Genomic DNA, 14332 nt, shown 5'->3' with positions numbered 1-14332 from the left:
AGACCTTACTTGGCACTCAGGGTCATTGAGCAGTTAGGGATCTTTATCGTGCCAACGCCTACCGTGACACGGGGCCTCGGTTTTTAAGGTCTCATCCGAAAGACCCGTGACATTTACCTCTAGTGCCGGGCGCTTGGTAAAAGAACAGTCACCACTCTTTTTGCCGGTTGCGTATCTTATTAGATTTTAACCTCCGTTCATTAATGCCAGGTTCAAATCCAAGTTTACGCGTTGCACACAGCGAGGTAAGGCTTAGCTGAGTACAGCTCAGAATTACGGTAAATTCTGAACCTGGTGTTTGGGTGGTTTAAACCTAGCTATATGTTGCTTCCTTGGACTTTTGTTAGAATATTTTGACATTTTGGAATGTTTTGATGTTGAGTAAATGTTTTATGGTGGTGATGATTGCATGGCTAGATTTCGGTGTACTAAAGATGCTATTTCAACTATTCTGTAAGAGAATTTTTATTGTCATATTGGGATTTATTTTTTGTTCACAACTCTTCAATGCCCCGTTTTAACATGTTTAACACTGATGCCTTAAAGTATAATGTTAATAGAACTTTTCAAAAAGGAATTTATTTGTGGTACACAAATGTAGTTACAAGAATTTTATAGAAACTTTCTCATGTAACTGCTTCATTGTATACCAAATTAAAATCAAATTAGAATTTCTTACTTTCAAACAATGCAAATAGTTTTTGATACAAATTCAAATAATTTCTAATATTTAAATGCCGAATTCCTTAGATATAAACAATTAATTAAAAGTTTATATTTCAATCAATGTGTAGGCTATCCGTAACAACATACTCAAACACTCCAATACTTTGTGTCTGAAATGGATGATGTTAAACTATGAACTACTGAATACAAATTGTTTGATATCTTAATCTATACAGAAAAGGTATTATTTGAATAATTTGAAAATTAAACAAATACATTGTTTCTTCTTTATATACCTCTGCCTTACGTTTTGGCATTGTTTCTAAATCACCATGAAGTTCCTCAAATTAATTCTCCCAGTTTTCAATCTCTTCAGTCATTTGCAAAACCTATATAATTTGTTCACGATTTCATATTTCCATGGTTTCAGTTTCGTTGATGGATCCCATGGTTTGAATTAAATTGTGTTTTTAATTTGTGTTTTATTTGACAGAGAGAGGAGATTCACGTCACATCTGAATGAAGTCAATTTCTTCTATCCTGATATTCTTTGCTGGATTTTGTAGGTTTTTTTTTTTGGCAATGAATAGAAATATGGCTGAATGAAATAAAAACGTTCTTTGATTAAATTCGTCAAACTTATTTTTTTCCAATTCTCTTAACATTTTTCACAGTTTAATGCAGAATGGTCTGCGAGCTCAATAATATACAGAACTAAGAGCTATGCCATTGCTCAATTTTTCAAAGGGATTGCCAAAGTCATTGATCAAAAAAGAAGATCAAACATGCACCTGTAGCAAACAGGGCTTGTACTCTTGGAATTTGATATTTATGACATTTTTTTTGTTGAGCCATCATGAAACTATTGTGTTAATCTCTGGTCCAGATACTATCTACCATCCATCAGAGAAGAGCTGGTTAGTCACTGATAAGGACAACGGATCCTTTGTCGTCCTTGACATATCCATTCTTAGGCATATGTATCTGATCAATGAGAATAACAGAGAACATCCTTTGGGTATTTTACACTGTAAAACTATGATCCCTTTCTTCTTGGTTTACTTCAGGGTGTTTGATGTGTCGCTAAGATGAACAGATATCCAACAACAGATTTCAAGCTCTGTAAGGACTGGAAATGATGGAAGCTGCAGACTTAGAACGAAGGTCAATGCACACAACAGTCTAACAGTACTAAAAATGGGATTGAACCCTTTCTTTGCAAGGCTTTTTGAACTCCAGAATTTTATCTGTGCATATCAGTCATTAGCACGTTGCTGAAGTATGAAATATGAAGATACTGAAGAGTAATCAAGCTTAAAAGTCCATTAGAATGTTACAAAGAATGAAGGCGTGCAAGGCGCGGACGATCCCCCGCTCTGAGAGAAGACATTTTTCAATTCTAAAAGTTCATGAAAAGTTATATTTTTCAAAAATTATATTATCAAAATAATCTTTTATACATTTGTTTCCTATATTTTGTTTAATAAATTATTGACAATAATTTATTTTTCACTAATGCTCTAAGGTATGTGAAAAAGAAAAAAAAGCTTCACGCAGGATTCGAACTCTCTCCAAAGCTCGCTGTTGGGCGCAAGATTGAACGCGTTAACCATTACGCTACATGTACGATATCTGCTTGTCTTGTTTGATGTCAGTGTGATTTAATAAACGAGTTTGTTGTTCGATTTTCATATTGAATGGGTTAAGACTCCATTTTTGTAAAACATGAAATAGATTTTACATTTACTTTTCCGTCACACAAACGTTAATGAACAATGGAGACTTTACCCATTCATATTCAAAAATCATTTTTTTTTTTTTTTGGCCCTAAAAAACCCATTTTCCACTAAATATTAATTCTTTACTGTCAACTTTAAAATATAACTTTTCCGTGAACTTTGAAAATTGAGAAATATTATGTCCCAGAGCGGGGATTGTCCTCGCCTTGTACGCCCCCCTTTTTGGAGCAATCTGCAAACACAGACCTCTAAAAACATCAGAGGTGGGGTCAAGTGCCATGGAGAAGTAACCCCTGTTGACCGGTCACACTCACCGTGTGCTCCTTGTCTTGATCGGGTTAATGGCTTAACTTGATATACACAAGCTTAGAGACGGTAACATCATGAGCTCCTCTTGAAAGACAAACATAGGATGCATGTGCAAAAACGACACTTGTCTCTATACTCGTATCTTCTGTTTTTGAAAGGTGACTGGATGATTTAGTAAACCCGGCCATTCTTTTACAGGAATCTGATGTAATTATTTTTCACATGACCCCTTGGGCAACAAAGTTCACCTAAGTAAACTTGTTCTTCTTCAAAAGAATTTCTTTTATCTCTCAATTCACATGAAATGTTTTGCAACATATTGTGGTCCCATCCTAGCCCAAAGGGGCCATGACATTTGAAACCACTCAACATTGGGATGCAAGAATATTAATGTGGCTAACATGGCCTTGCTGTCCTGGAGAAGTTTTCTTGAAAGATTTATTCCTGTATAATAGTACATGCATTATATAAAATTAGTCCCATCTCAGCCCTAGTGTCAACGATTTGATGATCTACACAGTTTGTAGACAATTCTGCAAATTGTTACTTACACGTGCACACAACTAGGAAGTGCTTGCATTTTAGCATAAATAGTATGGCCCTGCTACTCTAGAATTTTTTTTTTTATTGAATTCTAATATATTCCTATGAAAAACTGAGATCTGGCCTTGTGGACCCAACCCGGTGCCATGATTTTAATAAAATTTATAAAATTAATAATAAAATAAAATTGAATCTGCACTACCGAAGGATGCTAGCTTATTTATATCATAAAGCCTTAATTAATTGTTGTTCTAAATCTTGAGAGGAAAATTTTTTAAAGTTTCCCCTTTAGATATTCATACTGCAAACTTTAATCCCCACTTGTGGTCCACCCTACCACCTGGGGCCATGATCGTGGACTTGAACAAACTTTAACAAATCAACACTTCATAAGGAACATTTTACCTAAGTTTTCTATTTAACTTTTCTAGCCCAATGATTCTTCTGAGGTTTTTTTTAATTGCTCATTTATCTCCCCTTGAAAGAGTACGTGTCACGGGAGTAAAACCAAATTGCATCTTCTTTAATCAAGGATGGCATCACGCGTAATGGCAAGTTTAACTGGACCAGAAATGGAGAAGATAAAAAATTGAAAAAATAACGACGACGACGACAAAGACGGTTTACGGACAAATTAGCTTGCTTGGGCCTTAAGCTCAGGTGAGCTAGGAAGTCTCTACACATATACATATATTTATAAATTTTGTAATCCAGTAGCTACTATAGATCTACATAAGTATGCTTGTAATACAGAGTGGCGTATGACGACCATTTTGAACCAGAAGTCTCTGATGAGACTGTAGCTCTACTGGTCTGTACATATAACAAAGGAAAAGTAGCACTTGGATTTGAAACATTGCAACATGCAGCAATAAATAGAATTATGTATCTTAATGTAGTCTACTTGTGTGCCAAGTTATATTGAAATCAAACAAAAACTGTAGGAGGAGTAGCATTTTGAAAGTATTTCACAGAAATTTTTATTTTAAGTAACCATGGAAACACCATTCACTGAAATCAAAAACCGATAAACACTATTATGTAACGTAGAGTAGTCTATTTGTGTGCCAAGTTGGATGAAATCAGATGAAAACTGTGGCAGGAGTAATGTTTTAAAGGAAATTTGCAAAAATTTCTATTTTTAGTTACCATGGCAACACCATTCATCGAAATCAAAAACCGATGCACTAAATTATGTATCTTAGTGTAGTCTACTTGTGTGCCAAGTAATATTGAAATCAGACCAGATCTTTAGGAGGAGTAGCGTTTTAAAGGAATTTTACAGAAATTTCTATTTTTAGTAACCATGGCAACACCGTTCATCGAAATCAAAAATCGATGCACTAAATTATGTATCTTAGTGTAGTCTACTTGTGTGCCAAGTTATATTGAAATCAGACCAAATCTGTAGGAAGAGTAGCGTTTTAGTAACCATGGCAACACCGTTCATCGAAATCAAGAACTAATGCAATAAATTATGTATCTTAGTGCAGTCTACTTGTATGCCAAGTTATATTGAAATCAGACCAGACCTGTAGGAGGAGTAGCGTTTTGAAAAATTGTTTACAGACAGACGGACGGACGCCGGACATCTTACTATCGCATAAGCTCTTCTGGTCTTTGACCAGTAGAGCTAAAAATGGCTGCCAAAATTGTCTGTGATTGTCCAATGAAGTGGCCCAATAGCCAGAAATATTTGTAATATATTATTCTACCGATACACTTAATTTCACACTTTAATCACAAAATGCACAATTATTTGAATTTTTTCAGCTACGCCACATGACTACTAGGAAAGGGCGCTATACCTTTTGGTTTTGAAAGAAGCATCCTAACAACGACAGGGGTCTTGGGTCAACATGTCATGACATGTTGCCTTTGGACCGGTTCCAACGGCAAGGTGTTTACCGAGGACCCCTGACGTTGTAAGGATGTGAAAGGAGTTTGAACTTACACCTCCCCCCCCCCCCCCCCCCAATTTTTTTTTTTGGCTTGTCAACGATTTTTTGGCAAGTTGTCAATTCTTTTTCAGACCCCCCCCCCCTTTCATAAACGACACTACGTGTACGTGTCTATTGTATGACTTTTCTAACATGCCTCAGTGATGAGGCTTTAAATAAATTGTTCACTTTGTGAAACGCAAGCATTTATCTCTTAATGTAATCATTACTTCAATTTCAACTTTTAAAACACTGTTCATGTAAAACCCAGATTATGAGATATAGCGTAACTTGTTTATAAATAATGTTAACTTTGCACCTTGGCCTAAAAATTTCCTTCTTTCCAATTCTGCGAGTCTTGGCTCTTCACTCTTGAAGCCAAAAAAAAAATCTTTCTGGATTCAAAAGAACAAATGGTCTAGCCCTTGAAATCATGCATTACGATGAAAAAAAAATTGAAATGCTGAAAGGGTTCAAACCTTCGAGAAAAAAAAAAAATACGAACCTCTTTATTTTTTTAATCATATTTTTGTCAACTTCTTTACCCTTATACGAATTCTTGGATGTTATAAAGAAAAAAAGATACATGCACTTATCTGCCATATATATTTTAGATGTCCTATCTGAACTAGTGACAACTGTCAAAAACACTCTTTGACAAAATTTTTTAGAAGAAATCTTTTATCATCAACAGTCTCATAGGACAGTGTTTAAAACAAATGTCATCACCATGTCACAATCAATCGCTTGGCATTAAAATACTTCCACCCCATGCCCCATTAACGGTACAAATTGAGCCTTCCATCATCTTAAGAACAAACTCTCCTGCCTACCACATTCCTCCCCCTTGAATCTCTTCACCTTTAGATGCTAAATCTTTTTTTTCCCAGGCAGGTCTTTAGTGACACTTCCAGCGCACTGTCACAGCACCAAAAATGCAACAGACCAGAACTCCAGAACACTAGATACTTCATCAAATGATTAATTGGCAAACAGAACCTGGCAGATCACCACACATTATTTACTCCCTATAAAACTTCCAATGAAATTTTATGAGCCTTAACACTGAACATGTTACATTTTTCAGTAGCTTTAAATCAGCATCTCCAAAATTCCAAGATTCAAATAAATGCAAGACTAGACATGACTGTGTTATTTTCTTTATTTTTGACTGTCCATAATTTATGATGATTTTGCAGCAAGACGTCTGTCTCTTTCCTCTGCAATAGACAGTTTGACACCTTTTCCTTTTGGAAGTGAAATCCAAGGCTTATTCCCTTTTCCAATAACAAACACATAGCTCAATCTGAAAAATTTGTAATAATTGTAAGTCCACAAAAGTAATGAAAATGTTCATGATTGACATCATCAGTAACAAGAGGTACATGGGCTACAATGCTCTTTTGAGTCACTTAGCCTTGCCATTCTTCATCAGCAGATTTCCCCCCCCCCCCAATATATTCCTAACTTTGATTGCATGTTGTGGCCCATTCCTAACCCCCCCCCCCCCCCCCCCCCCCCCCCCCCGCGGACTAAGGAGTTGATCCTTAAGTCGCAGGTTCAAATCCCACTGTGGGACGTGGAGACCGGTCCTTTGGATGAGACCGTATAAAACGAGGTCCGTGTCGCAGTAGGTGCTGGCACGAAAAAGATCCCTCAGTGGCCCGAGTATAGGTCAAAATGTGCAGCTCTCCACCAGCAAGTGGTCTCCATATGAGTGAACAATTCTCTCGAGGGACGTTACACAACAACAACACCCCCCCCCCCCAACAGGTCATAATTTGCAATTCATCTACACCACCTAGGGATGTTTTTGTATTAATATGGCTTCACCCTATCTGCAGGGGTCATGATTTTATCAAATTTGAATCTACACTATGTAATGAAATTTAATTGAGAGTACATTTGCAATTTCAAAGTCATCATGAATTTCACAGTTTTGTTTGTACAATGATGTATAGCATTAATTCCCCTGTAACGGCACGTGGATCTGTTAATCATGCCCCGCAGGTGTTTAAACCAACACAGGTGTTAACACCTTTGTGTACACAGTGTATATCTCTTTATCTGTCAGACAATTAAAATTCTATTAGAAGCCAATCTTTGTATAATTCGTGTACCCCTTGGGATGTAATATACAATTATTGCTGGTTTTTGAGGTCAATACGATGATTTAGACACCTGAGGAGTACAATATTCACTGAGCCCGAAGGGCGAGGTGAATATTGTACTTCGAAGGTGTCTAAATCATCGTATTGACCTCAAGAAACAGCAATAACTGTTTTATTATATGATTAAATGATAGCAAACTCCTACAAGACTGTTTTTTTTTGCTTTAATTGAAAGTTTTAACGAGAAATTTCAACAAGAACACATTGTAACATGAAAAAATGGAACAGGAATAATTCATGATATTGACCTACAATAATTCCTTATATTGACCTGGAAGGGCACGTGATTCATTATATTGACCTGCAATAATTCCTTATATTGACCTGGAAGGTCACGTGTAGGTCAATATAACGTAGTATTTTTCTAACATTGTTGGATCTCAGCCAATCAGGAAGAGGGAAATTATTCAATCATATAATAAAACAAAATAGTTATGACTAGCGGTATATTTTGTAAATAATTTTTAGGAATTTACTGGCAACAATTTATTTCACGCATTTTACATCTAAATAAATATCACAAGACTATGAAAAAATATTTAGGTATACTACTTCAATTAGTCGTTACAAATAAATGGAAAAAAAAAGGATTACAATTGCGATTGTGAAAATCTTCCGTATTTTAAACTTTTTAGTACACTGACAGAAAGTTAATGGAACTTATTTTGTAAGAAATCTATGGAATAAATATTTAATTCTTTGTTGTTTATTATTTTTTTCTCGGTAAATTAATTTTATAAATACGAAGATGGCACAGATTTGCTCTAAAATTGATGTAAATTTTACTGATTTGGGGGGCATTTTTCGTAAACTTGAGCCTTAGAAAGGTCAATTCATTAAATAGGACGACCCCAGCAGTTCTGAGAAAAAAGTATTGTCCTATCTTCCAAAAATTACGGTACACATTTGTCTGCAAAATATTTCTATGGACTATAAATTTTGAAACATAATCCAGGGCTCGACATTAACGCTTGTCCGCTTGTCCAGTACCAGTGAAAAAAAAATACCGACAAGTGAATATTGCTGGGCACTTGTCCGATTGGACAAGTGCATTTTAGTGTAAAGAAGTCTTCAAATAATAAAATGAATGACTGTTCATCTGTTGAAAGTTCATTGGTAAAGACGGAAACAGTACATAAAAAATGAACTACGATCCCGATATGGATCCCTGTGTAAATGAGTTCACACTCTTTCGGGATCAAAGTTCACCAATTGCATACTACTGCAAAGGCATAAAGTTACGTGGAGTTGCGAAGTTTAGATTCTGTTTGATGTTGACAGTTTCATTTGTGAACATTTATGTTGTTGTTAGGATAGAGAGTCTAAATAAAATCTTGTTTTAATGTATTTATCAATAACATCACGAATCAAGCACATGTAATGGACTTTATTTTTGTTTTCAAGTTGACAGTATTGTATCTTTATTGAACAATTTTCGGACAAGTGGAGTTGAAGTTCGGACAAGTAAATGTCTTGGTCACTTGTCCGAATGGACAAGTACGGAAAAAAGTTAATGTTGAGCCCTGTAATCCCAGATAATATATTCTTTCTTTTTTTTTTATTTCTGAAATTTTGGCAATAATTTCAAGATTAAAAGCATGGAAGATCAAATTTAATTGTCAAGGACAGCTGAAAATTTACTTTTTTGGTGGGGATACAATTTCAAAGATAAAGGTTTTTCTATGAAAGAGATTTATTCAATATTTGTCAAGACTGAAAGTGCACAGGTGGAGATACCCAAAGAATCCACAAAACTTAGATACCTAAAATCAACAAAACTAAAATATACATAATTTCTCAGTAGCATAAAACCCAAAAAGCCCTGTAAATTTATTACTAGGTGACCAATAAGTCTAGCTGACTTGTTAAATTTTTCAATGAACCCATGGTACAATCAGGTTAAAAATCAAAGTACATGAAATCAGAATTACTTGCTAATTACCTTGTAGCGTATGTATGTCCCTGGGAGTCTTTAATGTGGACAATGTCAAAAGACCCTGGATGTCTCTCTCTGTGCTGAATCACACCCACTCTCCCCAAGTTGTGACCTCCAGTTACCATACACAGGTTTCCTTTAAAAGATCACATCAATGTATTTGAAATACAATAAATCATAGTATACTTTTTGTCATTTCGCAAAGCCATAGGAACATATCTCAGTATCAAGGAAACCAGTTAGTTGTGGATTTAAATCTATGTATAACCCTAAGAATCAATATATTGAAGGTTTTTGACACAGAAGTCACTCTCAGACAGCTAGGATGTTAATCATAGTTCTCATCGATAATTTATGCGAAACCATTGAGTTGTCATCATGGACTGACTTCTGCTTGCCACGGACAATGGTATCTACCATTAAGAGATTTAGCTGTCCAGTACATTTATGCCATCTATAGAAAATTCTGTTGCAATTGCATAAATAAGTGATCATACTTATGAGGCATTGTTGACGATACTTAACATGCATATTTGTAATTATTCTTATAAATGACACATTTAGTGCAAGTACTGCAAAGGAACAAGAATGTCTACTTAGAGTACATTTGTCAACTTCACTGTAGTATCTTAAGAAGTAAGAAACATGGAATTGCAATAGCTATAAATTCAATATACATGTACAGTACTCTGTAATATACCAAAAATATATTATTGACATCACTGTTCTATGGCCAAAGTCACATGTCAACTGTATCAAAATTGTATCCTGTATCAACACCCTAAGTACTTTGCTACAGCTCAAAGCCTGGCCTGAAATATCTGATGTTTTCCAGGTGTTCTTCACGATTTTGATATTTGACCTGCCAGGAAAATGTCAGAATTGGCACCACTTTGACAAGTAGAAATTTCGCTGCTTCAAGACGAACTCAATTTTTGACACTTGCAATTTGAATCAAATATCAAAATCACAACTTATCAATAGCACAATGCTTCTAGGTCTCATCAATATCATTTAAAAGAAAACATCTCTCCACATTGCAATCCAGGTCTCACAAGAGACACAAAATCAAAACAAACCTCAACAGTTTGATAAAATGTCTTCACCAGACACTTTATACTACAAAGGAACAATGAAAGCGATGTTGGTTAAGTACTAGAAGCATTGTACTGTTGATAAGATATGAGTTAGACATTTAATTCAGTTAGCATCTATTGAAAATCAACCTGAGAATACTGCCTCTAGTTAGGGTGAATTTCCACCTTTCATAATGGTGCCAGTTCCAACGTTTTCCTGCCATCAAATATCAAAATCATGAAAATTGCCCAGGAAACCAGTGATTTTTTTTGTTTTTTAAACCACTACCCCTCCTTTTGAATTGGGAAAAATTAGCGACATTTTCCTCAAATTGGGAAAAATCATTTATAGTAAATTAGAATGCTAAAAAATACATTAAAAAATCAAACTAAGTAACAACAACAGTTTTTGTTTGATTTTAACTTTGAATTTGATTAAAATTCATAAAATAATCATTTAAAAAAATTAACATCAATATTTTATTGAATGTGAATATGGCTTATATTAGTCACCTTGTAGCTTCTATTTTCTTGACATTACTTTGTCTAATTTAATAAAAAAGAAAATAACCAGCATTTAGACTCATAATATAGTAAACTGTTTTATATTGATAATCAAATTTACAGTCTTTATAGTTTGTTTTTCCTGGTTTTAGTAAAACCCTATGTGTTGTCCATTTCCTGATATTAGCCTGACCCTCTATGTAATAATGGCATTCAAACCAAAAACATTATGTCAACATGCAACATGACTTGTATCTGGGAACTATTTACCAATTTATTTAGGATATTATAGGCTACTTATCAGCTTATATGTGGATATCTACATTGTTTTACACATTCATTAAAAAATCGGCTGCATGTGCATGGATTTGGAGAACAAAATTGAAGAATAAAAATGTATTTACTCTGTCAGCAAATTTAGCGACTTTTGTTCAAAATTAAAACATAATATCCGTATGTTTGAAATTGGGAAAATTATACTAATAATTGGGAAAACATAGCTAATTTTTGTGAGGGGAAACAGCCGAATATCGGTAGCATTTTGACCCAAAAAAAATCACTGGAAACGTCAGATATTTCGGACTACTCAAAGCCAAGAATTCAAATATGTCAATTTCTATTAGATGCAGTCATCAGGTAGACATTGCTGTTCAGTGATGACTGGAAAAAATTTTATTTATTGTACTTCAATACAAAAATGATAGTCTTCGGTATGATGTGGTCAACACTCAGAATTAAAAAGCTCGTATATATTTTTGCTCCACATAGTATTTCAGGTGAAGAAATTCACGCATCATTGTGCTTGTACCACATACAAAAATGTCCTAGGAAAAAATGTATTATCTCTCATATTTACTTACCAGAGTCAAACTTGATGAAATCCTTAATTTTCCCTGTGGCAATATCCAACATGACTGTGTCATTGACCTTGATGAGTGGATCAGGGTAGCGGATGGTACGTCCATCATGTGTGGTGATGTAGGGAACTCCCTTAGAGGCCACTCCAACACGACGGACACGGCAAAGCTTGTACTACAATTTGAAAAAAAAAGACATTTATGAACCTTCTTCTCTGCCCTCCTTTCCTTTACCCCCAAAGAGAGAAAGTGGCAAATCTTTCATAAATGAACTGTAATTTTTCCTAAATATCAGTTCCAAGGGAACCAAGATTTTCATTTCCCATAAATTCACTTCAGTTTCTCTAACAGAATTTGCCACAATTATGGATAGTAAAAAATGTAAAGGAGAGGAGTATTAGAAAAACTTGATACTTTTACAAGTCAGACTACAAAGCTATTTCTACGGTAATCAACTGGATATGTTTTTGTTTCATAGAAAATCCTCTTACCTTGGCCTCTTCTTTCTGGATGCGATGAACAGTAAAACGTCCTTTGACATCATACAGAAGTCGGAAGTTCTCATTTGTCCTCTCAATGGAAATGACATCTACAATGTTTCAAGTCCAGTTTTTGAAACTGCATCACTAATAAACTGCAAATCTACCTTTTTTTTTTTTTTTTTTTTTTTTTTTACATCACTGCCTTATGCAATTTTGTGAGGTTTGTTCATAATTGTTTAGTAAATAGGGTTGGGACGATATATCGAGACATTGATAATATCGATTCAATGTGAGGATGATACGCATATCGATACGTATGAAGAAATATCAAAATATCGCCCAAAAAATCTGACTTATGTTTTTTTCTTTGTTTACTTAACATTATGGGTTAAATATATAAAATAATTACGCAAAATATAAATATGAAATACCTAATAATAAACACCACTTGTGTAAAATAATTTTGATTTACAACAGATATACAACTTCTTTGAATAAATTATTCTTATTTGTGAAGAAATTTTTTGTTCATTTCAGTACAAAATTTTTTTTATAATTAATTCAACATATCGTGATACGTATCGTATCGTGGCTCAAATATCGTGCCAGCCCTATTAGTAAACCACTTTTAATTCAACGTTTTGTAACAGGAGAGGAGAAAATGTATGGCTGGACCAGGAATCAAACCCAGAACCCCTGCAACACTAGTCAAGTACTCTACCAACTGAGCTACCCAGGCCGAAATCCACAGCCCAAACTATTACATTTTAACAAAACATAAGCACTATTTTTACTATTGCAAATTAATCATTCATTTTCAATTGGATAGCTACATCAAAAAAAAAAAAAAATGACATTGAAGTGCAATATTCTCATTCTTTGTCATTTTTTTTTCTTTGTATCAGCCATTGGTAATGCACACTAAACATGAAGCCAAGCATGCGACCGTTTGAGCTGAGTCTATTTCGGCTACACTTTGACTCTGCAAGTTCTTCAGAAATCTGACAGAGCTTCGATAGAGCCTTTATCACTTGCTAACATTGTGCCCTAAAATTATATCTGAACTACAACATCTGCCCCTATCCTTACCCATAAATCCTGTAGGGTAGTCCTTATCAGTTCTCACTTTGCCGTCAACTTTGATCAGTCTCTGCATGGTGATTTTCTTGACCTCATCGTATGTCAGAGCATACTTCAGACGATTCCTCAAGAACACAATGAGGGGTAGTGATTCACGCAGCTTATGGGGCCCAGTGCTAGGTCTTGGAGCCTACAAAAAATCACTATATTATGTTAAGTAATTTAAAAATGATTTAATTAGAAAATCAAAGAGTTAAAAGGGTAACAAGGGTTTCACTTCAAGATAAAAACAAAAACAACACTGTACCATTTATACTTACAAAGACACCTCCCAGTTTGTCCAGCATCCATGACTTTGGTGCAGTCAAGCGCTTTAAAACCTTCCTGCGTCCTCGATAACCCTAACAAAGAAGGACACTAATGGTAAGCAGAGTCTTGAAAAACTTCTGTTTTCTTACACTGTTATTTTTATAATCTGACAGATATTTTTATCAGACCCCCCCCCCCCCCACTTCTCTCCAAAGCAGATCTAAAAGCATGAAACTGTACTCTGCATTTATTCCTTACGGAATACTTTAACGTCATGCAAAAAGTATCATCTTGTCTTCCCACTTCCTGAATTTACGGTGCACTTGACATAGTAACTTAATTTGTTCGGTGAAAAAAAGTTCTTCACCTGCTTGTCACGTTTCTTCTTTAAATCAATTAACTACTTATTTTCAATAGGTAACTAAAAAATATCATGTCCTTTCATAATTAACAATGAATTCTTCTTTCTTATTATGCAGTTATTTTATTGAAGTATCAGCAAACGTCCAGGATGACATGGATTTAATTCATATTATTGAATTTCCTCACCATTTTGGTTACCGTCAGTAAAAGAAAAGGAAGTTAGGAAAATTTGATAAGTCGTACCTTGATGATTTATGTGCAATGTTTTTTTTACAGTACAGTTCCACTCGGGTTTTTAAGACACTTTTTCTTACAATAAATGAATTAAAAGAAAGTATTAGAAATACACGGGTATTT

At 34.7% G+C, this 14332-nt stretch overlaps 1 protein-coding gene and 1 non-coding gene across 2 annotated transcripts; both read right to left on the bottom strand.

The window, feature by feature from the left end:
* Positions 1 to 6341: 6341 nt before the first annotated feature.
* LOC133203851 (small ribosomal subunit protein eS4-like) lies at positions 6342 to 14234 on the bottom strand. Its single transcript, XM_061339651.1, has 7 exons — positions 14162 to 14234; positions 13624 to 13704; positions 13313 to 13493; positions 12233 to 12330; positions 11745 to 11916; positions 9311 to 9440; positions 6342 to 6503 (listed from the first exon to the last, which is right to left on the bottom strand). The coding sequence occupies exons 1-7, from the start codon at positions 14162 to 14164 to the stop codon at positions 6380 to 6382; spliced, it is 789 nt and encodes a 262-aa protein (XP_061195635.1). The 5' UTR covers positions 14165 to 14234; the 3' UTR covers positions 6342 to 6379.
* LOC133204362 (small nucleolar RNA SNORD36) lies at positions 11608 to 11686 on the bottom strand. The gene has a single exon (XR_009723575.1). It is a non-coding gene; the product is annotated as a small nucleolar RNA SNORD36 (small nucleolar RNA).
* Positions 14235 to 14332: the final 98 nt, after the last annotated feature.

The sequence above is a fragment of the Saccostrea echinata genome, unplaced genomic scaffold (assembly GCF_033153115.1).
Source record: "Saccostrea echinata isolate AGI-Se365-2 ecotype Australia unplaced genomic scaffold, CSIRO_AGI_Sech_v1 ptg000052l, whole genome shotgun sequence".
In the NCBI taxonomy this organism is placed as follows: domain Eukaryota; kingdom Metazoa; phylum Mollusca; class Bivalvia; order Ostreida; family Ostreidae; genus Saccostrea; species Saccostrea echinata.
The sequence above is the reverse complement of the archived record's forward strand: the minus strand, read 5'-3'. Positions and strand labels throughout refer to the sequence as shown.

Bases quoted from the DNA above. Each gene is read 5' to 3' on its own strand.
- LOC133203851 (XM_061339651.1), bottom strand. The intron at 11,917-12,232 runs GTAAGAGGATTT...TTCAAATTGTAG, and splicing joins TCCAGAAAGAAGAGGCCAAG to TACAAGCTTTGCCGTGTCCG. The intron at 6,504-9,310 runs GTAATTAGCAAG...CAAATTTTTCAG, and splicing joins GGACATACATACGCTACAAG to ATTGAGCTATGTGTTTGTTA.